The sequence below is a fragment of the Nesoenas mayeri genome (genome assembly GCF_963082525.1).
Source record: "Nesoenas mayeri genome assembly, chromosome: 2".
Lineage (NCBI taxonomy): Eukaryota > Metazoa > Chordata > Aves > Columbiformes > Columbidae > Nesoenas > Nesoenas mayeri.
In genome coordinates this window covers 155,862,356-155,889,713 of record NC_137543.1, presented here as the reverse complement: position 1 = coordinate 155,889,713, position 27,358 = coordinate 155,862,356, and the positions used below count along the sequence as shown (strand labels likewise).

The window sequence follows — 27,358 nt, the reverse complement described above, 5'->3', positions numbered from 1 at the left end:
CCACTGTGTAACATAAGCTGTGAGGAGACATCACAGGACAGTCGCAGAAAAGCTTAGTTTGGAGGTACTGCTGCAGTAACCCATCCCAAACCTGCTTCAAGCAGGGCTGGACTGCAGTTACATCAGGTTGCCCAGGGTCTTGAGCAGTCCAGCTTTCAAACTCTTCAATGATGAGGATGATGCAGACTCTCTAGCCCTTGTTCCAATGCTTTACTGCTCCTATTCTTTTTCTTTATGTCTAATCAGAATTCCCCATGTTGCAATTTTGGCCATTGTACTTGCCCTTTGCTGTGCATGAAAGAGCTACCAAAATAATTTTCTCTGTTTAGCAAAGGTCTATTAAAAAAAGAGGAGAATCAGGAGTATGAGAGACACTCCATCAGCAGTGTCCGCTTAGAAGTTGCCTGTAGATTGATCAGCAGAGTCAAGCGGCATGCAAATATAGTGTGTCTCCTGTGTATACGGGTATCCTTACACAGCCTTTTATTACCTGATCATCACCCCCAGGTGTTTTTTCCACTGGACTCTCTGTCCTATTCACTTTTTAGGCTTGATGACTTCAGTGATTAAGTCGAGGTTGTGAAATAAATTTTTGTGTTCAAGATCGGTTACAGAAGTAGAGAAGGACACAGTGAATGTTACATTAGGCCTCTCAAATTAGAAGTAAACTTGGACATCCATCTGTGTAGGCATTGATTCTACATTTGTAAAAGGAAAGAGGATAATAATTCTCACTTTCTTAAAAAAAAATATTATTAAGAAAAATTCCTTAAGTGAATAAAGCTTAAGGGTTTTAGACTGATGAATACAACAGACTGTGCCCATACTGCTGGTGAAAGCAGGCTCACAGGTAGGTTATTCACAACCAATCTTAATGACTGCAAGTCTTGGGAGAGGTGGCATCCAGATGTATATTAGCAGGCTGGGCTGTGATTCACTCTGACACAGCCATGCTCAGTTGATCCAGACAGGACTGAGAGCTTGAAGCAATGCTGAGGTGCTGAGCTCTGTCTTGGAGAATGTCAGCTGCAGAATATGAGATTGCAAATCCACCCTGTGAACAGTGGGAGAGTCCAGACTTCACAAAGTGCTCAGACCTCGTCTGAAGGTGTAGAAATGCTAATGGAAAACTTTCAAGGAAGCTAATAATCTTCCAATGTAACAAGATTTGAGTGGTGTGTAGTAACAAGGTGAGAGATGCAAATGGAATAAAAATAATTAGTGAAATAATTGCATTGAGCATACCCACAGTGTGAAGTAAACTTTGTGAAATAAGTGAGATGCAAACTTAGGAAAGGATACTTTATGAACCGGGTATGGTGTTGCATCCAAATTCTTAAAGCCTGAAGAGGAAACATAAGCCTTGGCTTTTTCTAATCCCTGACACCTGACTTTGCAACTCGGGTCATATTTTCTTTTAAGCATTTCATGTCATTAGTATTAAAGTATCCAAAACTGGGCCAGCATTTTTAGAGGCCAAATACATTAGCACTCATCTGTAACAAATGTTCCATATTCAGATTATTCATATGGTACTTTGGAGAGTCAGCTGGTAATGGGTATTTTGCTGGATATGTAGAGATTTGTGATTTGTGGTGAAGGACAGAGTAGTCATGGATCTGAGCAGATGGTGGTCATTACTTGTGCAAACGTGCAGCTGCATTTAATTATAATGGAAGTGCTGAGGAAGATTATTTTTCTGGGCTCTTTGCATATATCTTCATAGCAAAGTGAGTCAGTATTCAAGGAAGCATTGCATTTAAAAGATTACAACTGCAACAGATTCATTTTCATCTTTGCTATATGGCACAATGTCTGATATTTAGAAATTCATGGTCTCACATATGTTTCCAGGTAGATCCTTCACTTGAGAGCAATATACTCTTCTTCTCAATGTGCATTGGCCACTTAATGCAATTCAATTTGATGGAAACTACATTTTTCCTTGAATTCATGAAGCAATAGAGTAAACTGGCTGCACATAATAAGTATGTCTGCACACCTTAAAATACAAACACAGCTTGCCATTTTAAACCACATTATGTGGCATTATGTGTAAAGCAATATGATTCCATCTTGGGGACTACACTTTTATGTTTATACGCTCTCACTGGGTCATGTATTCAATTTTTATGTGTTATTTTATTATTATTTCACTAATGACACTCAAACCTCTTTCTTTCTCCCTCATAATGCATCTTCAGTAACAGATAGCGTGGTCTCTTGGCTGTGAGTTTGAGGTTGTGGAACAATTTTTAGCGATTAAACACTTTATTGATTAAACTATTCCTTCTATTCCATGATTCATGTCACCAGACAGTGTACAAGGAACAAAAAACAGCTGCAAGGAGGACAAAGTGTAGAGAAGAAGGCAGCAGCTGGGTAGGATTCTTCCTCACCAACACCAGCTTTTTACAACTAATGTTCACCCTCAGCGTCTTGCAGCCAACAACCCGCACTGAAATGCTCCAGTAAAAAGCTACATGCAGAAGCAGCACATAAAGCGAGTGCTGCAGAGGCAGCACTGACATTTCCCATGTGCTTTGAGATGTGTCCTGGAAAAGTGGCAAAAAGCTGCTTATGGGCTTAGCAGCCTGTGGCATTATGTTGTCCACCCTGCCTTGTGTGACTGGCTTGCAGAAGCAGATACACTGGGATTCAGTGTATTGCTTTTATACTTAGAGAAAGGCCTATCTGGCTTTTTTTCAGAGATTTCATCTCTCTGCATATATTCTACATGCCATACTGCCCACACTGTGTCCTATGGCTGGGACCAGCAGATACTTTTAATGTAAGAGGAATTATGATGATACCAGTTGAAAGCATTTGTACATGTTCCTTTATGAATATAAAAAGCATTGAAAATGAAGTTCTTTGTTCAATATTAAAGTCTTGTGTTTGTTGCCATATGGCTCATTTTGCTTCCCACAGTTGCTGGACCATCTTCTAAACCCAGCTCCTACCTGTCTGCCAGGGTCACTGGTGCCTACTGATGTTGTAGGTACCATTCTGTGCTTTTCAACTATTGCCATATATCTTTTGATGTGTTTCTGAATCAGCAATTCTAAACTTGCCTATATCAACACCTTATTTGTCACCATTTATTTGTTAATATTCTAGTGATAGAGGATTTGGCTTCATCCATCTCATGATGCAAAGGCCTTTTGAGGTTGGTTCAAGGACATCCTCAAATGATGCTTTTCTTTCATATTTAGGGAATTTTAGTTGTTTGAGATTAGGGCTTCAGATGCTTTTAATGTATGTGGGATGGATGCAGAGTAAGGAATTTCAGTACGTGGTACGTCTTGGTTTGTAACTAGATGTAGGTAGCTGGGGAAGAGGACCCGACCAGGTGTGTCTGTATCACAGAATCACAGACTGGTTGGGGTTGGAAGGGACCTCTGGAGATCATCCAGTCCAACCCACCTGCTAAAGCAGGTTCAACAGAGCAAATCACACAGGAATGTGTCCAGGTAGGTTTGAATGTCTCCAGAGAAAGAGACTCCACAACCTCTCTGGACAGTCTGTTCCAGGGCTCTGGCACCTCAAAGTAAAGAAGTTTCTCCTTGTAGGAGAAGTTTCTCCTGTATGGGAGTCCCTGGTTTGCTCTGGCATTGTAGAGCAGGATGAGATGTGTGGGGGGCAAAACTGAGGCTTGTCCAGGAGTGAGTACAGCCATGGTCTCCTGCCAAGGAGGAACTACAGTCAAGATAAAATCTTGCAATTTATTTTTGAGGCTTTGTATGCAGCTGACCTTCACTTAAGCATTTTGTACTATATAAATATTTCAAGTGAGCTGTGAATCAAGATTAATGCATTAGGTGACTACCAAATCATTAGCAGTGCAGGATGTAATAAAGTTGATGCCAGAGCTTTATTAAACAGGGCGTGTTAATCATTAAGATAAAGTAATGGTGTTGTGTAAATGTGAGAGCAGAACCCCGTTTCCTCTGGGTGTCTCATCTCAGACAGGTAGCAATGTTAGGAATGGCAAGTAGCAAGCTAAGAAGTCAGGCATGGTTTAAATCATTATGGTGACTGAATTCTGATTAACTAATTTGCTGCATCTCTTCTCACAAGGAAGATGATGCTATACCTTATTTTTTCTTTGGCCTCAAAACCATATTCTGGATAGTACTAAGAGAGTTGATTTGTCAGAGTTAAAACCAAATACTGAAAGGAACATAGAGCCGGGGAGCAAGGCAAAGCTCATAGTTTACAGCAAACGCACAAATGTCTAATCTTCTCCCTTTTTTTTTATTTTTGGTAGTAATTAAATAAGAAGGGGCAACAAAACATTTTTAATCTATTGTCAAAACAGGTTTTCAGGAATAAATAGGAAGAAAACCAGAATCTACAAATTCTTTGTATGCTTGAAAATTGACTTGTTTCATTGACGATCATCCATTTAGTTTATTCATTTTGTTTGGGTCCCCACATAGTCTGAGTCTGTACTGTGAATTAGGTCGAAAAACTTCCTTTGTTTCCATTCCTGTGTGTTCCCAATGATAAGAACATCAGACAATTTTAAAAATGCAAACCATTGTTTGTATTCAAAGAGGAATTATTGTGTTTGCACCTGAGTTCATCAAGGAGGGCTGAACACTCCTTTCCCATCCCCTGGGGGACTGTGGTTAGTCACTCAGAGACCAGGGAGATAAAATGACCTTCACTGACACTCACTTGTTATCTCTGGTGTCAGCAGCTTCCTTCCCACTTCACCTGCTGTAACTTGGGTTTTTCTGTAACTTTTAGGCCACCAGTGTTGATTTCATAACTATTTTGAGCTCCTGATGATAATTTTTTTTACTCCTTGTAAGTTAATCCCTTGAGATATTAGTGCTGATTGTCCTGCTTACTTTCATTTTTAGTCTTGTTCTATCTTATTCACTTCTATCTCAAGTAGCAACTTCACCACTTTTAATGGTTTCTTGTGAAAATGCTGCTTTTATCATATTTCCATCCCTTTAGCATGTCATTCATCACTGGCTTTTCTCACTCCCTCATACCACTGTACTTCAGGGATCCATCCAGCCAATGGATCCATCCTAACAACAGCCACGCAACCTTGGTCTCAGTGATTCTCTAGCCAAGATAAGAGCCTTCTTTGATACTTTTTTTTGCTCTTTCATCTCAAAACATTTATGATTTTCATCTGCTCCTTGCTAGTGCAGTGCTTTTTGTTTGCAGGCTTCTCATCTTCAACTTTTTTCTTGAAATATTATTCATTGTCCTCTTCAGATTGTTTCCTTCTTAGCTGTCAGAGAGTCCTTATAAGTATAGTAGTTACAGGGTAAAATACCAGCATAACATTTTCCACTGGCCAAATCCTGCAAACCAGCCATCTGCTATTATATAGGTTTTTTTGGGGGGAAAAAAAGCCTATGGAGACTTTGAAACCTGATGGGTGTAACTAAAGTGTGTTAATGAAGAATTTTAACTTTATGTAGATACATGGTTTAGTCTGCCTTGGAAACTGCCATGTCTTTTATAACACGTTGTCCTTTAGTAACATATTTTTTGTGTTGCTTATTTTTGTGAGCAGTAACTAACATGTGATTTGAATGATCAATTTATAACTATCTGAGGTTTATACCTTATCTTATGGTGATTTATTATTGTGTAGAATGTGCTTTTACTACAAGTGACTCTCTGGAGTCCTTGAACTATTTCCAAGCAGTGAGCCTGCTGGGGTTTAAGCCAGTTTTGTATCTGTCTGTTGGGTTGATGGATTATAGTCCATGTAGTGAGCACTCAGCCTCCACAAGGTTCATGGCATCTTCACCTTTAAGTATCTAATTTATGTAGAAATGCCAATAAATTATTTAGAAGGGCATGCTTGCTGATATCAGCAGTTCTAGAGCAAGTAAAAATGGTGTGACTTTGAAAATCATTGGAAATGTTGGCAGATCTTCAACAATTCTTAATAGGTTCTGACTATTAAACATTTGAGAAGGAAAAGGCTTGTTTTTCTTCTTTTCCCCAAGAATTTATTGTCAATTCTTTAGGAATTTATCAGATTGTTCCTGAAATAAAGTCCACATTGATTCTGGAAAAGCGTGCATCCCAGAAACAGATGAGAGGATAGTGAACATTCAATACAACATAAATATAGAATAACTTCTTCCTTTCTTCCTGGCTCATTGAGGATTTGTTTCTGAGTCTGCAGAAACCTCACATCTATACTGATAAACTAAAATGTTTAATGGCCCATTCAGTGACAGCAGAGCATCCTCTGACACCTCCATACTGTTCAGCTCTTTTATGGTACAGATCAAGTTTGGCACAAGATGCTCCTGGGCTGAACTCAAAACTTTGAGGTTTATTTGTTTTCCTTGTGGCACGGGTCAAAGCCATGGCAGAGAGTTGCTATGGTATGGAAAACTGAGTCCCACGGCCTGGGCCAGGTCAGGTTTGATTACTTAGTATAGGCACATCTATAGGGACAAGGCAAGGATTCAGTTCAGTGCAACATGCAGCACATTTGATGATGTAGAAGTTTGCCCTGAAAGCCTAAATAATCCTGCTGGAGAACTGCAAATGTTGACTCTTCGGGTTAAATACCTCAATCTATCTGAAGGTGTCTATCTAAACAGCAGTATTTTTGCAAGTGCTGAACACCTAAGTTCTTTATTAAATCCACAGGAATTTGAAAATCACCTTGTAGGCACAGTGGGACAAAACTAATATTTATTCATGTACAGGCTTACAGGAATCTGCTGTAGAAAAGAGAGCAAAACACTATTGTGCCATTTCTGCACTTGGGGTTTATAAGATAAGGGGAACATTTACAAACTCCAGTGGCCAAAACTTCCTCTCTGTCCCCCCCGTGCCCCTCCAAGATATCTGTGAAAGCAAAAAGCAGGGAAAACAAAGATAGTAAGTGAAGAAATAACTTGACTAATTTGTATTTGATTGCAAGTGAAAATTGTCATTGCACTGCTATGTTAGATGCCTAATAAAAGGCAGGTGCCTCCCTTTGGGAGGCTGTTCAGACCCAGGGCTTCTGCCCCCCTGAGCCACTCAAAAAAGTTGGGGCATTACTTGGCCATCTATTGTAAAAAGAAACATGTTTGTATGGAAGGTGATTTTTTTTTTTTTACTCTTTTTTATTTAATGTTCACACCATAATAGCAGTCACTAAAAACTGGACTTCAATTTTAGCTTCGTGCACAAATGAGAAAACAAGCTGTACTGCAGATAATATTTTACAGGAATATGACACAGTATATTGATTTTCTTTAATCCTGAAATTCACTGGAGTAGTGGTGCAGCTTTGTTCTTAGCTTAGATCTGTTTATCTAAAACTTTAATGACTAATTTGTTTGTGTGTGTGTGTGAAGCCTAATTGAATTTTACAAACAGGATTAGATCTTTAAACTCTGAAGCATAGCTGGGAATGTTTATGGAAGACCAAACTAAAGCAGTTTTCTGTTATTTGCAGTGACAGCATGGCAAGCTGCTTTCTAAGGGCGTCATGTGCAAACAGCTGTTATCTTAGCATGAATCTGGCTTATGACTTTACAGCAATTTGGGAAGCTGATGGATTTTCGCCTGAAAGAGTAACTTTAGGCCACAGAGTCTGATTTCTGTGTGTAGACACACGCTGCTAAGCTGGGAAACAACGTGCATCCCTCTCTACGGCAGGTAATGCCACATGCTTAGATTTTGGTCATGTGCTGACTGCTGCAAACTTCTGCATCCATGTGGTAGCTCATTGCCTGTTTCAAAGGAGATCCATCACATCTATGCAACAATCTTATTTGAACCAGTAGACTTAGGGTGAACATAGTTGCTGCAGAATACTGCAATTTTAGGTGCGAATCTGCTGCAGGGCATTGTTTTGAGACAGGGTTCAGTAGCAGAAGGTAAAGCTTCTTGAAATGAATGCTAATTCACGTGAATTTGATTCATATTAACAAATTAACACTCTGACATTGTGTTAATATGTAGAGGGAGACCCTGAAAGCCCTTTCTTAAAGCCAGGGTTGGGAGAAGTACCTTAACAATTTCAGAGAACATCATGGTTTTCGGCTGCTGGCTGTCCCAGGGGTACAATAATGATGTTAAAAAATTTCAGGTTGTCAGCAGTGATTGGCTTAAGAGAGGCTTTAGGGTCAACACAGCTTCTTTTAATTAAGCTCTTTACATCTAATTTTAGGATGATTTCTAACACAAGGAGGTCATAGTTTTGATGGGAACTTTTAGCGTCCACTGTCAAGACTGCTGATAATTTGAAAATCTGGTTATTAGCAGAATGATAGTGACTATTGGTAGATTTTATTTTATCTTTTGTGAATATATGAGTATGTCTATTGCCTACAACTCACTCTCCCCATACAATGCGAACCTAAATTTCGCCATCTTCTTTAGACACTGCAACATTTCTTCCGGTAATTACCAGTTTATCCAATCATCCCATTACCTCACTGGGAGGCTGTCTGAATTTAGGGGAGTCTATAAATGAATGATTAGTCTGAGGAGGAACAGTATGTGAGATAGGAGTGAAGAAGTTGTGTTAGTATAGGCAATTTTCTTTTTGAATAATTGAATAGTTGTGATCAGTTGTGGTCATTACATTTTCTTTCCCTGTAGGTTTCTTGGCTGCTGCAGGAATTCTTTTAGTTTTGCATTTATTTCCAAACATTTTTCAAATTATTTGAAGTGTGCTGGGCTTTCCGTTTTATCTCTATATAGAAACATTTCTCAAAGACAAGTAAGACCTGTGTGGCTATCTCAGGGACTTTATTTCCAATAGCTGCTTTGATGAGTAAGTAACCACTAGTCTTGCAGTAGTAAGAAGGCTGTAGGTATGTGAAGCTATAGGTTTTGAAATATGAAATATGAAAATACAACATGAAAAGTGATGAAAAAGGCAGTCAGGATGAAGATGGAAGTATGAGATCTCTATTTCAGTCTTAATTTTTAATCACTATCAAGCTCATTAGAGAAGCAAAAATAGAGTATGATCAATTGATATTAAAGTATTTTTTGCAAAAATGTTAATGTCTTTATTATGAAGTAGCACCTGCTACTGCATCAGAAGTTATTAGATTGTGTGTGCATGAAGTAATACCCACAGAAGAAATTAGATGAATAACCCATAATAAATCATATACCACAAGGGTATGCAGTTAATATCAAGATTAATTATGGGCTGATTTGTAAGTCATTATATCATAGATAGCAATGTTGAGGTTTAATTTTTCTCTAAAAACTGATGAATTCTGATATAGCTGCTTAACTATTTATAAGCACCCTTGAGATGCAGGCTAAACCAGACAAGGAAACATATCACTGTTTCATTGGTTTGCCTTGCATAATGGAGTGGTTAAATCCACAGTATCAATTACATCAAAATTTAATTAGAGTTTCAGTTTTCTGGCCCAACCTTGTAAACACCTCTTTGTGTTTTGTCTTCTGAGGTGTGTGGTAGCAGGCTGTTTTTGCTATTTTTTACATTCCTGATAATCTTCTTTTGTAATGGTTACATTGTGGCATCATTTTTATCTGATTTATTAAAATGATTAAAAAGCCGGAAAACAGGGGATATATTGTGCCATATTTATGAAGCTTTATGAGCTGTTTAATATGTTGTGTCAAATATAATTTATATTCTTGAGTCATTAGCATGTGAAACAACCACAATATTTAGTTCCCTTTCTTGATTAAGGGCCAGATCCACTTAGAGACAGACACCCATGAGTTGGTCTCAGCTCCCTGCACCATGCGCAGAGAGGGCTGGGTGCTGTGGGGATGTGGTGCAGCAGTTTGTGCACAGGGAAAGGATACCCTTGTTATAGATACCTACATTGTATCTTGGGTCTTCCTCTGCAGAACAAGTGTTTACTTTGGTAAATCATAAATCAAAATATCTAAGTATGCAAGCACTTATATCTGCATTCCTAATACAGAAAGGCATCCCATTAAGTGCTTTCCTGAGTTCAAGGTAACCATCACACTTTCCTGGCAATATTTTCCCTGTGGGCAGATGAGAACATCCTGTTGGAAAGGAGGCAGAAAAGTCATCGTGCAGTATCATACATTAACTGACAACAGCATTTCTTAATTAGGATCAAAAGGATTTAGCGAAGTATTAAATACAGGTACTGATTTTAGAAGATGCCCATAGTATGCAGTGTTTAGTGTATATTTAGATTAAAAAATCAACAATACTCCAAGGCACACTGTGCAGTTACTTAATAAAATATAGACAGACAAAAAGAAAGCAACTATTATAGATTAATGTTTTACTTTTTTTGGAAGTGACCTATTTTCTATTCCTTTGCTTGATTGCCCACATTTCCCTTAAAATAAAAAACAAAATAAAACAAAACACAACCTGCCTGCATGAACACATGACTGACACAACGCAGAATTGCGTACATCATCCTCATACACCACACACCATCCCTCTGAGCTCAGAGCTTAAATGGTGCACAGAGTATGATGCATGTTGGGTTAAGGTAAATGTCATCCCTAATGGATATGGGAAGCATTTTTCTGGAGGCTGATTCCAAGCACAGCCCCGTTATCAGGCAGGCAAAGCATCACCACCTCTTGCTGATCCTGTGTCCACCCCTGGCAGTGGTCTTTGCTGAATCAGGCTCCATGAAAGATGCTCAGGTAGTTTGCTGTGACTGCTATGCTCAGCACAAGCAGAGAAAAGCATGATTCTTCTTCCTTCTGCAACAAATATTTTAATATTTGATAATGAAAGTGGTAAGCTGGAACTATATGTGGTATCCATTCTTGCAGTGTGAGATGAGGTAATAAAATATATGGAGATTACATCTACCTGTGCTGAACAGCAGATAATGAATAGCACACCCAATGGTGTTCTTCAAGCTGAGTTCAAATGCTCCTGTCCTGACCAGGCAATGAAGAAGGGCTGTTTGCCACAGTGACAGCTGATGAGCTATAATCACCTGCTTCTCTTACTTGAAATGATGCTGCTTACACCACAGATGTGCTGCCTGTAGGCATGGAGGCAAGACCAGCTGCAGCGCAGGAGCATGTTTTGATATCTGGCCACAGCTTCAGAGGAGACATCACTGGGATGGGAGAGCAGAACCGGGAGGCTTGTGAGCTGTGGGTGAGCTCTGGCCTCTCTTGCTGGGCAGAAATAAGGGGAGCTGGACTCTTGCTCTGTTCCCTGGCCAGCAAACCCCTCATATGATAGCACTGACTTTCAAATTTTACTCCACTACCTCAAAAACCCCTGTCTGAAATGGAAAGGTGCTTAGGAGTTGAGGTATGAATTTTTACAAATGTTTGAGAGTCTCATGTACAGGGAAACTGAGAGCAACTGGACAGCTTTTATCAAGCTAGCCCTGGTTTTGGTTTAATTACCCAAACATCTTGCTTGTATAGATGACCTAGTAAACCCTCCATTTTTCCCACAAATCTTTGTTCCTAGAGTGGGGGTGTCCCATCTCCTCACACTATGAAAACTGCGAGGAAAATGGCAGCAGCAAAAGCTACAAACCAGTGAGGAGGTAGGAAGATGCAGATGAGGGGGTTCGCATTGCTACTCAGTGAGGTTAATAAATTGTCAATTACTGGATCAACAACTGGATCCATACCATGGGCTCCCACTGTTCATGGTTAGTCACTTCTACCATGGAGGGACCAACCAATGGAGAGACAGGTTAGTTCAAAATCTGAAAACTGAACTGGTACAGACATGGAATATTCTACAGAAATTAAACTTTCTCAGCCATTTCTCTCATTTGAGTTTTTCCACATAATTGTGGTTTTTTGTTTGTTTTTTTTTCTGCAGCAGATGCATTTGCTGGTTCAGGAATTTGAATTCTTAATATAAGGCTTGATATAAGTGGGAAATTAATTAAGTTGTAATTAAGAGGTATGTAAAGTGTGGATTGTATAACATATAGGAAGATCTTGGGAAGCCCATGCTCAGCATGAACCCAAGCACGGAGGTTTTGTAGACTCGTCTTTTGAGGGCGTCTGGGTTCAGAAGTCTTGTTGTCAAAGGATCAGGATTATATCAAGCCATCTTTCATTCCTATGGGGGATAATGACTTCCTGCCTGGATGGCAAATGTTCTTATTTCTCATGAAAAGCTATAGGACAAAGGTTAAGTACCTCCTGTAATTTCACAAAGAAATTTGATATAAGCCTCTAGCTGTCTTTTCTGTCCGTGCCAGACATTTCTTGTTGTTCTAGAAGCTGACTGTGTGGTACTGCCTGTAACACGGGGGCTCATTAGGACCTTGGAAGATTGATTATTTTACACTTCAAGTCTTCAACCTGCAAAGGGGATGTGTTATGTGACTGAGTAATTCACACCAAGTACCTTCTCACATGGCATTTGCATCTGGACTCTTGGCATCACTGGAATCATTCTACTAGACCCCAGGGAAAAAAATTGAACTGGGCTTATTCCCTGTAAGGGAATATTTTGTTAATATGTTTTTTACAGAAGCTCAACAGAAGCAGACACATTCCAGCTCTTTGTCCTATTACCCAGGGGAGTTTTTATCTCTCTTGGGAGGGGAATAAAATACCAAGATCACAAATAAATAGTGACGAAGCCATTAAGCAAATGGAAATTAAGGGATAAGTGGGAATGCGATACTGTTGATATGAATTTTAAGAGTCCTTCACAGAGGTTTATGTAAGAGAATGAACTAGATTCTGATTTTTTTTTGTTAAATTCTTGCCAAGAAAATGAAAAAAAAAAGAGTAATATGAGGTTTGTAGAGCCCCATTAGTTTGCTGTGAGGTTTTCTGAAAATAATATGACTTTTTCATTTTACATGATAAAGCTATGATAGCGATACTTTACAAAGGCAAAATACTATGTATAAAAAAGCAATGCTTTTCCTTTTCTATTCCAAGACTGCAAAAAAGGGTTGGGTACCCAGGCATAGTCTTAGCATATTTCTTGTTAACAACAAGAGGTCATAAAATACATATTTTTTTTCTCCTCTATCCTCCTGCTAAGAAGTAAACGAGAGCACGTCTCCTTTGTGGTCACTGTCCCAAGTCCCAGCTTTAAATAATCTTGCTGGGATCCCAAGAGCTGCAAGAGCCTGACGCTTAGCCCAGGCTGACTGCCTCAGCCTCTATCCCAGCTTCTCAGGCAGGTATTGCAGCACTGAGATCCATGTTTCAAATACAGCATTGTGCAAGATGTCCTAGTGAGCTACTGGAGACATAGGGAAGATATATCACACCAACAGCCACCATGTTCCTGGAAACACACATGGCAATGGGGTGTGCCCAAAAAACAATGACCACCCAACAAAAAAATCGAATAAAATCCAAACCAAAACAACACAAAAAGAACAGAAACAAAAACCCCAAATCAAACCCAACCAACCAACCAAAAAAACCCACTAAAAAAAAAAATCAAAAGAAACCACCAGCCCACATGAGCTTTTAGTTCTGCAATTCCTCTCATTCTTTTGAACTTTTGATCAGACATGTTTTTCATTGATTATTCAATACAGTCATAGTCCCTCACCATATGGGTTGTGGATCAGCTGAAATGATGAACCACTGCTGCAGTCCGCTGCTGTTGGTTGGTCCTGGCAATGGGGAAGGGGCTGCAGCTCCTGACTTGTGATGTGTTTCCTCAGAGGAGCCAAAGCCAGCTCCACTCAGCTTACAAAAGGACAGGTTTTTTCATATTTCTAATGAAGTGAAAATTAATGGGTAAAAAGAAAAAAGCCCTGATTTGTCATACAGAGCTAAGTAGGTATGTGTGTAGTGGGTGAGCCTCTGCTTTCCCATGCCAAGAAATCGAAAGAAAAAAAGAAGAGAGAGGAGAGCATGTGTGTACATATATCTACATATATACTTCTCTGCTGTAGCAATATAGTGCAGTGAATGAATCTGTGCAAGTCTAATTGTTTTCATTTTGTTGTTTGTTTGTTTGTTTTTATCCTGCCTCCCTCATTCTCCTTGTCCAAATTAATGTGACAAAAATGACAGCAGTCACCATGGCTTGCTTGTTTGTTTTACATTTTTAGGTGAAGTGGTAGACTTTGACATTGTGTTTTATCTTGGCAGCTGAAAAATTAACACTTGAGACTCCCTTCATTAATAGCTCAAACCAGCTGTAAGAGGAAGGAGTAAATGGTCTATAGCAGCCTGATCAGATATAAAAGACTATAGTAATATATAATCACATATTCTTGACATTGTTTACCAACAGGTGAAGAATTTCTGGAAAGAGAGGCAGAAATACCACAATACCATGAAGGGACAGACAGGGCAGTGTGGGAAATGATCAGCAATGTGAGGGACACTGCGGGAGAGAAAAATGCCAAGACCAGGAGGTCCTTGGCCTCTCTTAAAACAGCATTTGACAGTGGTTGAAGATTCATCTGTCGTCGTTAAATAACTGAGATTCTTTACATGCATGATTATTTGCTCTCTATAGTGGGAGGTTTTAGTGACGGACCAGATGAAAGGCTTTTGAACACACAAGGGGAATGACACAGGTATTTCTGTCAAAGAAGTGGAAGGAAAATAATGCGGCTGATTTATCTTGAGTAGCCTATACGACCTGTCTGTCCCTTCATTGTGCAGCTGATATCTTTTGGCAACCAGCACAGCAGCCAGCGTATGAGCACAGATCAGTTGTGTCATATTCTGTCTTCACTTCATTGACGTGGAACATGTCATAAAATCTTGCTATCCTCAGCACCACCTTTCAGCTCCTGAGTTTGGTGACAGCAAATGTCACTTGAGAAAAGCACAAGAGCTATGACTGGTGATAGTTTTGGGAAACATCGTGTGGAGCTGTGTCACCTCGAGGACATGTTCTTATCATAGCTTTGAGTGTGAACATCACTGTACTGCTGGAAGATACCCTACATATAGTTGTGACAGGGAGAGGAGTCCATAGTTTGCAAGTTAGACAATGGGGAATTGAGATCCTGTGACAGTGCCATCAAATTATGTGAACTGCTCTAGCCCTGTTGAAAAAAACAGGATTTCAGCTGAGATTTATTCTGCTGTCAGTTAATATTAGTGGAAACCTGGAAACTTTGGTTCAGATCTTCTGTAAAGATACCACGAGTCAAATAGTTTCATCATTTTTGCCCTTAAATTTCTTCATGTCTTCAGGTGCAGCTCAGTCATTGTAAGGTCTTACTGAATGGGAAGACTGGAGTTTAGAAGCCAAACCCTGTTTTTTCTGAGTATACAGAAGTATATGTGACCAGAAGTAGAGAGATCATAACCTCGTGAATGTGAGGAGAGTTGACAAATGCGATTTCTAACCAAAATGACTTTATATTGCATTACATAAAATATTGAGCTGTGCGGGCTGTTAGGAGGGAGAGTCTTGCTTCTAATTATGATTCAACATTATCTTTCACTGATAGTAGCCTTTTTGTAATCAAAGAAGGTAAAAATCAAATGCATGATGCTGATTTTTGGGTGTGCACTAATGAGCAATACAATCACAATGTAGTTTTAAATTGAATTATTTTGTTTCTTTTTCTTAATTGGAGTTTGGTGGTTTTCCCTGGTGCCATCGCCTAATTTACAGCAGATAAAATTCCCTAAATTGATTTTTAAAAATGCTCTCACATACACTACATTAACCTTTTCATTCCCTGGTGTGTGTCAGAGAAAAATGATCCCTGTAACTCTGCTTATTGGAGAGACACATCTGTAGAGTATATTAATTGATAGAGTTCCCATTCTGCTCTGGACAGATTTTTCACATGGTAAATGAAATCCTGGGTTTGCTAATGCTCTTCTCTCTCTTTAAAAATGCCAATATCGCAAGACCCAACAGTTGCCTTCTCTCCCTGATGCGTATCTGATCACTTCTGAACTGTTTTATTAGTTATGGAAGGGTTTTATCTTTGAATTTAGATAGACAGAACAGAGGTACCAGGACCCAGGTCCTCAGGAGTATTTCTGTGCCTGAATTCTGCTGCAGCCACAGGGAGTTAAGGATCTGAACACCTCTGAGGACATTGGCCTGTGCGTAGTGCAATGTGGTGTTTGCAGCACCAAATGAGAGGGCTAAATGGAGTACTACTCGGTAAGGAAGTCTGTATTAGAAGGTTTGTTTCAGCATCACATGGGTTTAGGATGTCTTGCATAGTGGATGAGATGGACAGGGAGATGAAGATACAGGACATTTTTAGGTGTGTTTGGATCTGGAGTTGATCTGAATCTCTGCTGAGCACTGTAAGGAAATGTAAGCATGTCTGCCCCTGCTCAGTCTGTTAAGGCCACTTAATTTCAGAAGCAAAATCGTGCTTCTTGAGAGAATAACATGTTGCAGAGGCACAGGGAAGAAACTGCTTTCTTGTACACTTGTCTTTTTGCTTCCTATCTCTGGAGCATTGTTTCATGGGATGCAATGAAGTTGCCACACAGATGTCATTGTGTCTGCTTGGGTGATGTTTCTCTTTCCAAATCCTACAGCATGTTTAAATCAATACGCTATCCCTATATTTAACTTCAGTTTCAAAGACCTTTCCAACCCGCACTCTCTCACTCTTGACGTCAGAAGTCAGAGAGTCACAAAATTAAAAGGAGGGTTTTGATTACAGAGGAAATTTTACAGCTTAAAACCAGTGAAAAGTAGACAGATAAACCAGCAGCATGATTCAGGAGAAGAGATGCTTTTGTCGGTGCTGTTAAAATGCTAACATGAATTGTGCAGGGAGATTAAAAATGATGGTGAAAATGAAGTTGCTTTGCTGCTGAGTGGCAGTGACCCCCATGAAATAGATCTTCTGGAAGAAAAATAGCAATTCGTGTGTCTGTCAGTTTTGCCTTTTCTGAGTGGGAATGTGGATATAACATTCTTTAATTCACTCAGTGAGTCTCAGGATTGTATTGAATTAAAGATATTTCTTTCCAATGAAAAATGAGAAAGAAAATTGTTCTTTCAATGGAAGTAGTCATGCTCCTGTGGTGTTGTGCCACTGTTAACACAGCTCAGTATGAGAAGGAAATTTGGCATCTTGCTTTCCTGAGGAAAAATTACTGTTTGTTGGTTGTGTTTACTGCTGCCCAGTAAGTTTTGAAAATGAAAATAAATGACTTTGCAAAGCTATTTGTAATGTGCTGTGAGAACCCTAGTAAAAATAGAAATCAATTAAAACAGGCCAAGCATAAGACTCGTAAACCTTTGGAGACCTTGGAGTCACTTTGCCTGACAGCAGCACTCGCTGATGAGCCAGCCTGAGCCTCGTGCCAAAAGCTCGAGTACCCTTCAAAGAGCTGTAATTCTTCACACTATGGTTTTCCTAAGCTGGCGCTGGACAAAGACTGGGGAGAATTAAGACTTTTTAAAAAAACTTCATGAAGATCAAATCAGGGTAGTCATGAAGTGGTTTCTGGTTCAAAAATACCTGTGAAAAGCCTAAGCAAATCCCTTGAAGAGAACTGAAATGTCTACCAGATATTCTGAGGACAGTCTCATGGTCTGTGGACTCTGCTCCCTGCCTCATCATCCAACCCACACTCATGAAGGCAGCACGAGTTGCTGCTAGCCAGAAATAAATAGTTTACATTATAAAAATTGAAAAGACAGCCATCCTTTCACTATTATCTCCCTTGCTCCTTACTTCTGTGTGAGTAATGGTATGAGCACAAGCAAACAACTTTTCCTTAGGAGTAAGAATTGTAGAACTGGGGGTGAATTGTGGGCTGTAGCTTAGGTTTAGGATTTGAGATTCAGGTGTAGTTTAGGGCTGCGCTTATACAGTGAAGGAACCTGGAGGAGTGCTGGGGACCAAGCACAGGTGATCGCTGGCATCATTTGTGACCATGCTGCTAGGCAAGCTTTTGGCCCATTACCAGCAGGACTGTCCCAGGGCTGCCACAGAAAACCTGGGGTGCAGAGTGGGCCAGGGATTGTTTTGGGAAAGAAGTTGTAATACAGTTGTGCTGCACTGCAGGGTAAGAGGGTTTGGCTGTTGTGGGTGAGAGGTGTGCTCTGCCAAGTGCCCTTGGGACAAGAAAAGAGATTTTGGGTGGCTTAATTTGCTCATTTGTATTTACTTGCAAAACTGGGAATGGAAAATTCAGGAGAAGAGAAGAAGAGGAGGCTAAACAGAAAGATCTTGGCTGTACAGGGGGACTTATCTGGGAGAAAAAAAGCTTCAATTTCATGTCCTACTCAAAGAACTGCTACTGACTTTTCATTTAAAAACATTGTGTAAAGTACAAATCCACACTTACACATTGTTTTTCCATTGCTCAGCATTGTTAAAATTTGTATCAAAAGAGAATATTCCTTCTGTAGTTTTCCATTAAAATCATAGCTACGTACTACAGATAGAAACATAGCATTAGAGACCCACACATCAAATAACTTGAGTGTTTTGGCCTTTGATCCTAGAAACAACAGAAAACTAAGAGTCTCTTAAAGGTAAAATTAAAGTACATTATCATTTTAATATAAATATTTCTATAGTAATGAATAATGCAATAGTGTTGTCTTTGAAACATCCATACATCAAACAATTCGTATTTTTAAAAACAGTAAATGATTCGTGTTTGAAATAAAAGTTGTATAAAAGATGTATAAAAATAATGTATGAATTTTAACATTCAGAATAACTCTGGAGTTTACATTTTGCACACCTCCTACACTATACTTTGATTTTAATAGGATACTCATATGCTTGAGAAATCCAGCACCATAATATGATTAATTTATGCTATATGGAAAAGATTAAGCGACTCAGGCATACTATTAAAAATGTTGTTATTGACCTCTCTGAGTGTGGGTTCTATCTTGAAATGGGGAGAAGCATTTTGCTCTTGTGAGATCCTACTGGGGATTGAGGGACATTCTTTTTTCCTGCTGAGCTCAACTTTTACGTAAATCACATAGAGGACAGAAATATATGATTTTCACTGTTTGGGGTTGGTTGGGTTGTTTGTTTCTTTTGGGGGTTTTGTTTGGTTGGTTTTGTTTTGTTTTTTGAATTTGAGGAGTGTTTTAGTAAGCACACAAAACAGATTTTATCATCCTGTGCTTGTTAGTTAGGATATTTTTCTTTGTAAAACAATTTTATGTTGTGTCTCATCGTGGAGGTTCAGGTAATTTTCATTGCTTTAGAAATGCCATTATTATGGGCTATGATCAAATGTTATCTCCCCCCAAAAAGCCTCCTTCTCCCTACAGTGTCTTCCCATGCCATCCTCTGTGTGTGTCCCTCTCTTCCCCATGTAACTCCAGGACTTGAGGGATCAATCTCTCTCTGACCTGGTTTACCCAACTTTTCCCATGGCCATGGGACCTTCAGCAGCTGTCACCTCACAGCCATCATGCCAGCCAGGGACCTCATCTAAAATCCCATTGTCCTCTAAGAAGTGATAATGATTGAAACATATTTGGAACAAAAAGCAGCTGATGAATTTCAGATACTCATTTTAGATGGTGGTTGGCATGGTAGGTTGGACTGAGGGTGCTTTTCTCTTTCTTTCTATTTTCCTATTTCCCCATACGTGCATGAAACTTTGCTGCGTGTTAATGAGAGTTATGTTATGTTGACCAATGGAGGAGCAATCCTCCCCTAGGCCCCAGTTGCTTTAATTCACACATGAATTAGTATAATTATTGTATCACAGAAGTGTTTGCAAGTAACCTGGCAAGGTAATTTTTACTTTCTTAGCACGCAGTGCAATTTCTGCATCTTCAGTTTGATGGACACCTCAAGAGAGTACAAAATGAAATTGCTAAACCTGTTTTCTTCCCCCCTGCTGTACACACTGTTTCTGTATTCCTCTTCCCACTGTCTCTGCAGCACGATGACCTCAAAACTTGGCTATTTCTCATGTTGTTCCCAAACAAATTATTTAGGAATTAAATTTTGTTCACCTTGTGTTTTCTTTCCTGGACCATTTAGAAACAAATTATTTACAAACTAGATTACAGGGGGGAAAATAGTGCCTAGAAGTTAGTAAAATAGAATATTAGACAGAATTTCTAATGCTGCCTTTCTACCCAGGGAGATTAAACACCTGACTACTTCTCTTATCACAAATTCTTCCTTGGTGTTCAGTCATAAATTGATTTTTTTTTTTTTTCTGAAATATAGTTTTTCCAAAAATTGTAATTGCTTTTTTACAAATGTAAGCAGAATGGCATTTTGTTGGAATTAGTGGAGATGACAAAGCTGAGAGGTGTTTTCTCCAGGCTCTCAGATCTTGAAGAAAAACTTCTTTTTCCATTTCTTGAGATCATAATTCACCAAGAAATAGAGTAGAGAGATGTCATCCTGGCATGCCTTGGCAACATCACCTTTTGCAGATGCTTTCTGCATGGGTATGAGCTATTTCAAGTCTTGTGTGTGTGTTGTGTCTCAGTTTGGAGGGAGCCAGGCTGGCAGAGCGTTATTGTGGAAAAACTGAAGCTAAGCAAGTGCTATGGCATAGAAGGGTCCTGGAATCAGTGATATAATCTGTGACATTTGGGCTTGCCAAGCCTTTTCATGGATCTGATGCTAACACAGACTCATGGAATAAAATTCTGAGCGTCAAACCAAGTTTTACTGCTGCCATGGCAGATATTTCACCTGAGGAGATGATTTGGTTCTCTTTTAGTGGATGAATGTGTGTGCTTATATCAAATACTGAAATAAAATCAAAGAAATGCTGTTGATTTTATGGGCTCTGTCACTATTGGGAATGGATCTTTAATTATGACTTGAATTACAGTAGCAGCTAAGGGCCCCTGTGAGGATTCACAGTCCCATTGCACCAGGTGCTATAAAAACATCTCGGTTACAGCATATGAACGAACCAAACGGATGGTGGAAATGTGAAGAAGATTAATAAGACGACATTAAATCAAGACCATCACAGTTCTTGGCTAAAAGTATCTCTAATCACATATGTTGTGTGATGTACACATGTACAATATTGCCATCTCCTTTCTCCTGGCCATGAATCACAAGATGACTATGACCTTGGATGGAGACACCCTTAGTGCAACAGTTCCAGCTGGTGTTCTCAGCTTGAATTTTTGTCACCTTAAGAGGAGGCTTCTGGCAGAACTTCAGAGTTCACATTCCCAATTTCTAATTTATTTTGGAAAGTCCACATCATTACTCTATACCTAACCACTAGGAATAATTTGGGAATGCTTGAAGTGGCATGTTGCAGTGGGGTTGCTATATTCAGGTACAAAAGTCACCTGAGGTGTCAGTTCAAAATATAGAGATGCTAAATTAATCTTTTAGTGCTGCTAGGTCTGGAGGAGATCCAAAACAGTTTCATCATAATGCTCATAAAAATGATGTGAAGTTATTAAATATCCATTTCTGCAATAGAGCACAGCTAGAAATCACAGATTTTACTGTATTTAGATCTTTTTACTTTTTTTTTTTTTTTTTTTTTTTTTTTTAATTTAGAAGTAGCACTGGCTTTCATTTGTAGCTGACACAGACTGGCTTTGCTCCAGTGGAGCCAATGATCTGTGTCAGTCAATGCTAGATGAGGATCTGGTGCCTTCTGCTCTAAAACTGTGGAAGACCCATCATCTGTTAGAACTAACAGTTAGGCATAAGGTGCAGGTGGCATTCATTTCTCCTGTTGGCTTTGTAACAGAATCATGCAAGACTGAAAGCTCCATCAAGGCATAAAACATGCAAGGTTTATTTTTACAAAGAGCTGAGTGTTTTGGGTACAGCCTTTTCCTCACGCACTCTCAAACACTCCATTAATGCCCAACCTCAAATCAGTTGCATATGCTCACTTTGCAGAAGATGGTGAGAGGAGATGGAGCCACAGGGCCAAAAGGAGTGGCTTTAGGCTATTTGTAAAAGATCCTCCCAGAAATATTGGGCAGGATAATGTGTTGTATTGTGTTCAGGGTAAAAGATTTTTCTCATGGTGCTGAGGATTAGACAGAAAATATGTTTACTCTTAATAAGCCATTTCTCCATATCAGTAAAAGCATTTATTATCAACAGAAGATGAAGAAAAACATAGTTGTCTTTCATCACCACAAAAGGCAGGATTATTATCCCTCTGAATCTTTCTGTTGGGTTTTTGCAGGAAAGCCCACATACATGCCATGCTTAATTTGTAAAAGCATACCAAGTTTTTATTCCTCTCACTGTAAAGTGTCACCTTTAGCATCTGAACAACTGAGCTTTCTGTAGCCTCAGGCTTAGGCTCTCTGAGTCTGTCTGCAAACTGATTGCTATTCAGCATCATACTTCAGCTCCGGGTGGTTTGCAGCAGCAGGAGCGGAGGGAAGAGAAGGAAAGGGAAGAAAATAAATAAAAAGCCCCAAACAAAAGTAACTCAGCTTGAATTCAGAGATGAGAAGGATGCAGTTGCATGCTTATTGTTGTTTATCCATATTATGATGCTGCTTAAGTTCTTTAGTGATTGAGGTTTCCACTGTGACAGGCAGGGTACCAAAAATGATTCCTGTCCATGAAGAACCTCCATCCTAAATGTCAGGCAGGAGAGCGGCAGAAGGTCCAGGCAGACAGAGGAGTGTGATGCGACAGTAAGGCAGTATCGATCAATAATAGAAACAGAGGTCTCAGCAAACAACCTGCTGTAACCACTGCAATGCATCTAGTTTATTGCCATTATCATTGCAAGTAATATTTCTTTTTTGCAACACAAAGTTAATAATCTAACCATATGGGTCACCCCCTCTTTATCTCATTTGTTGTACTGTTTAGCAGCTGTAATCTGCAGCAATTTTGCATTGTAAAGAACTAATTAATAGCAAGATTGTTTTTCCACTGAACATCATAGGAGTTTTTGCCTTGAACAGCAGTGTTCCTGCACCTTAATTCCTCAGCAAAGGTTTTATTCTGCATCATGTACTGGAATTGGTGAACCGACTTGCCAGAGATTGCACTCACTGTTATGTTGACAGGCAAAAGTCTTAATTTAGAACAAGATAGAAAGAGTTGAAAGTAGAACACATATTTTTCAGTTAACTGTGTATTGACAAGCTTACTAGAAGGTTTTTAATTTATTCTCTTTGTATGTTTGAGCATTTCAGGCTACTTAGTTAAAATTTAGAAACAAACTAAAAAAAAAGCAAGAAGTAGAGCTTGCAAGAATGTCAAGTATGGAAACCATACAAAACTACTGCTGTACACCCCATCCTATCACCTCTGAAGCCAATAAAACATCTTGCACGTGCTTTTGTTTCATACTTTTTTTGATGTAACTGAAAGGAGAGCTTAGTCTTCTATCTGCAGCCATGGCCCAGTGTCGCTTGCTTAAACAAGGGCCTTCACATCCTGCACATCTATCTGGAATGTATATGTTCCAGTATAACACAACTGGGTTTCGTTGTTATTGCACAAAAGTTGCAAGTCCGTGTTGAAAACAACTACAAGACCCACCATGATCATCCCACTATTGATCCTTCAGAAATTCTGGTCCAGGATGTATAGCTTTTATTAAATAATATCAACACTTGACAAGTGATGTCTATATCATCCTTTTTTAATTTAGCAATATGGATATGGCTATTAAAAAAAAAAAGAAAAAAAGAAAAAAAGTTGTGTCTGGTGAGTATTTGTTTTAAGAAGCTTTTCTATTATTGTCATATGGCCACCGTGCTGGCAGACTTTTGGCAGGTCTCAAGTAAACATGCCAGAAATAATTTTGTTGACAGCATCTTGGGTTGGAACACATCCAGCCTTCATCCGTAACATGTCACTACAATGATTCTTCTAGAGGCAAGAAAATATGTTAGCAAATTTCTGTATGTTAGTCTTAAAATACTGTAGATGTCTGGATTTATGGCTTCAAAGTCAACTTCACAGTTGAGTAGCATTATTTTTCAATCATAAATGAAGATGAAAGTGATAACATTTACAGTTTTTAATATACAGCATCAATGAAGTGTGCTTATATTAAAACCTGTGGTAACATCTGTTTTACTCTCCTAATCCGAAAACAATTAAGGTTTTATGTAAGAGAAAGAAGGGCATGGAAAACAAGCAGAAAAAGAAAAAAGGAGAAAAAACAGGCTGAAGGTCTCTAGCTTGCTTGCAGAGGTCGTGTAGGTGTTATGCTAGTTCTTTAGGAGAATAACAGAGTAGGTGACTCCTACCAATGAGTAACTTTGTTTTAATGTTCCCTTTTATACAGTTTTCAGTAGATTCATTTTGTCAGAGCAGAAATTGTGTGTGCTTGGTTTATTTCCATTTGTGTGACATGCTCAGATTTCAGTATTAAAACCAAAGAGGTATCTTTAAGATTAACAGCTGTGGTTCATGAAGGGTATCTGCTTGCTGATCAGTTTAAATCTCTGTCTTTACACCTGCAAAGTAGGATCTTTCAGGAATGGGCAAATTATAGCTTTGTGTTGCATGTTGGAAACAAACCCTTTGAGATGCCACTTCAAGAACATTGTTTATGTGCTTGGTTCTGTACGTGCTTAAGACTTAATTAAACACCTTCCTGGCTTGGGTCCCAGGCACAGAGGTTTTCCTGAGCAATGTGAACAAGCAGCTGATGTCCACTCATGGGGATGTCTGTTGAAGAGTTGGGAGTTTGCTGCCAAGGGCATGGGGTGTCATGGGCCAATGGTGAGGCTGGCATCTCCTGGAAGCAAAAGCTGGTCACAGTGACACAGCCACATCTGTCTGAAATTAACAGAAACACAGAAAGGAAAGACCTAAGACAGCTTTATTCGCATGTGTATGGTACAATGTGTGTGCAGTAAATTTACTATAAGTGATTCTATCAAAAGAGACTTCAAATGGTGGAGAAGAACAGAAAAGCTCCTTTCCAAGCCTGTGCTGAATAACACTGCTTACCTTTCTTTGAAATGTCATTTATCTCTTCTTGCTTTTTATCAGAGGGAATTTCCAGATGAAATTTTGAAAATAAAGTGAAAGCTTTCTTTTCTGCTTCCTTGCAGTGTGTTAAACCCCAAAGTTTGTTCATGAACAGTTTTCCTCCTCTTGTTAGACTAGAAATTCCCAGTCTTATTTGTTGTGATTTTGCTGAAATAACGCTTGGATGACTGAAGAACTAATGGGATTATGATATGATAATGGATTCAGTGGAAGTATTGATATCCTGAAAGCTTAAGCACGTTTGTCGAGTTCTACGGTGACACCCCACTTAATGCAAGGTTTTGAACTACATCTGGGTTTGTAGATCTAATTCAAGTCTGTGAACAAGAGGAATATGCCTCTTGCCATCAGTCCTATAGTGCTGCCTCTGTCTTACCTGTATCCTTCAGATACTCTTAGGGCTTGGCTGAGTAGAAGCACCCGTGGTACCTCAGCTGCTTCTCCCCAGTTCTCCTGTCATCCCTTTAGGTCCCACTGTGCCCTGCTGTGAAAGGAAGCAGATTTTGTCATTTACTCAGAAGACCTGGATTCTTTTCCTGAGTTTATTTCTTGAGTTGTATGTGACCCCAGGAAAGTTACAGGCTCTCTGCTGAGCCTATTTGCATCACTGAAAAATGGAGACCACAACAATTTCCTAAGAAAAGGGTGTTAGAAGACTAAATTAATTAACATTTGTATTTGTGCTTAGGGTGAAGATGCTATAAAAATGCAAATATTTATATGCTTTCTGTTTGCTTGTTGGCAAAATTCCATTTCTCAAGGCTCCTGACCTACTTTTCAGACTTGTTCTCCAGTAAGAATAATAACTATAAATTTGTTCCTTCAAATTATTTTTCATTTTAAATAGAAAGCCAAGTGCAAATGAGGAGAAGGCAAGGAGTGGAGGAGGTGCTAACTTCTACCCCTCTTTGCCAGAAGGAAGAGAACCACTGTGTCTTTTCCAGAACTAGAATAAATACTAAAATACAGATGCTACCCTCAGGTGTTTAATGCCTCAGACCTGGCTTTCCATTACAGATTTATAGCCTTTGTAATTGATAGATCCCCAAATATATATGAAACAAATCTCAACATACTATTTGGATTCTTGATATGGGCAAGTTGAAAAATATTTTCCAGTATTTTCTGAAATCAAAACTTTGAGGTTTGCCTGAGCTCCCTGTTCAGGTTATGTTGCTGTGTCTAAGAGAAAGTTATAGGAAGAGAAACACTCTGAATTACAGAAGTGCTTAGTCTTTTATAAACCTTTTTGTTTTCCTGAGAAAATTAAAAAAAAAGAAAAGAAGAATATTTTAAAGAACTACTAGGTCCTACCATCCCCCATAATAAAGGAAATTAGGCAAAAATTCTAAATCGGAGAGCTTGACAAGGAGGAGGAGCATCCAGAGTTGTTCTGGCTGCGAGGCAAGGTCCCTTGAGTGAATTCAGCCTTCCAGGAAAGTGGAGTGCACTGATATTTCATAAAGTTCCTGGGGATGATTTAATGTGTGCATGAAATCACATTTAATGCACAATGCTAAGGGGAATCCAGCAAAAAAGCTTGAAAGGGATAAAGTGCAATAAATATTTAAGATCTTGTGAATGTGAACACAGCACTTCATAAAAACCTCAGTCTCAAGAGCAGGGGTGCTGTATACATTTTGACAGAACATATGGTACAACCACAGTGTCGAAGCTAATCAGTGAATAGTGATGGAGCTTTTATTCTAAATTTTTAGGGATGTGATTAAATTTAATGTATATGCTAGACATGAAGCCTGTCTTCATGTACTTAGACCTACCAACTCTGCAGGGTGGCCTGAGAGATGTGATGTTTTCTGGGAAGGCAGAAAAGTTCACCATGGAGATATCTTTATTGATTTTAATCCCCATACATGGCCCTGTGAATTATTTATCTTCCTGTATTCTTCTCTGGCTGCTTATTATAAAAGTCTCTTGAAAGTTACTGTGATGTTCTTTATTCCCAGACTTAATGAAGCTTGGTAGGAAATTGGCTTTAGATAAGTGAGATTGACTGAGGGCTGGTGTGGGCAGCTTGTGCCCATGTGTGAGGAGGCAGTGGTGAGTGTGGGTTTCATCACCAAGCATCCTACAGGTGCTTTGCATTTAGTCATTTTATAATATGACTCAGGATGGATTCAGTTAATACCACAACTTATTATAACAGCATGAATTGTATTTGGCTTACAGGCTTCACCCACCACAGTCACAGAGTGCATGGTGTGGTTCTCTAGACACAAGATGCTGTTTGGATTCTGCTGTTTGTTTCCTTGTCTGAGTGCCTTTTCTAAATTCTCATTTTCCTTTGATGTTTCTAGGAGCTGGTGGGGAGTAATCCTCCTCAAAGAAACTGGAAAGGAATTGCAATTGCCTTACTTGTTATTCTCGTTATCTGCTCCTTGATTGTCACCTCTGTTATACTCCTGACACCAGGTATTTATAACCTTTAACTCACTTCCATTCTGTTTTTCTTTGGCAATTTTATACTTCCAAGGTTAAAGGGATTGAAAACTGACTGCAAATTCAACATCAAAGGAATCACTCTTCCTGTT

At 39.2% G+C, this 27,358-nt stretch overlaps 1 protein-coding gene across 1 annotated transcript in view; it reads left to right on the top strand.

Annotated features, from left to right (window-relative positions):
• DPP6 (dipeptidyl peptidase like 6) overlaps nucleotides 1–27,358 on the top strand; it is a gene marked incomplete at both ends in the record, with an annotated part of 413,796 nt that overhangs the window by 211,005 nt on the left and 175,433 nt on the right. The window contains one exon of the mRNA XM_080340056.1: nucleotides 27,125–27,239. Coding sequence (XP_080196182.1) covers nucleotides 27,125–27,239 — 115 coding nt within the window. The remainder of the gene's footprint in view (nucleotides 1–27,124; nucleotides 27,240–27,358) is intronic.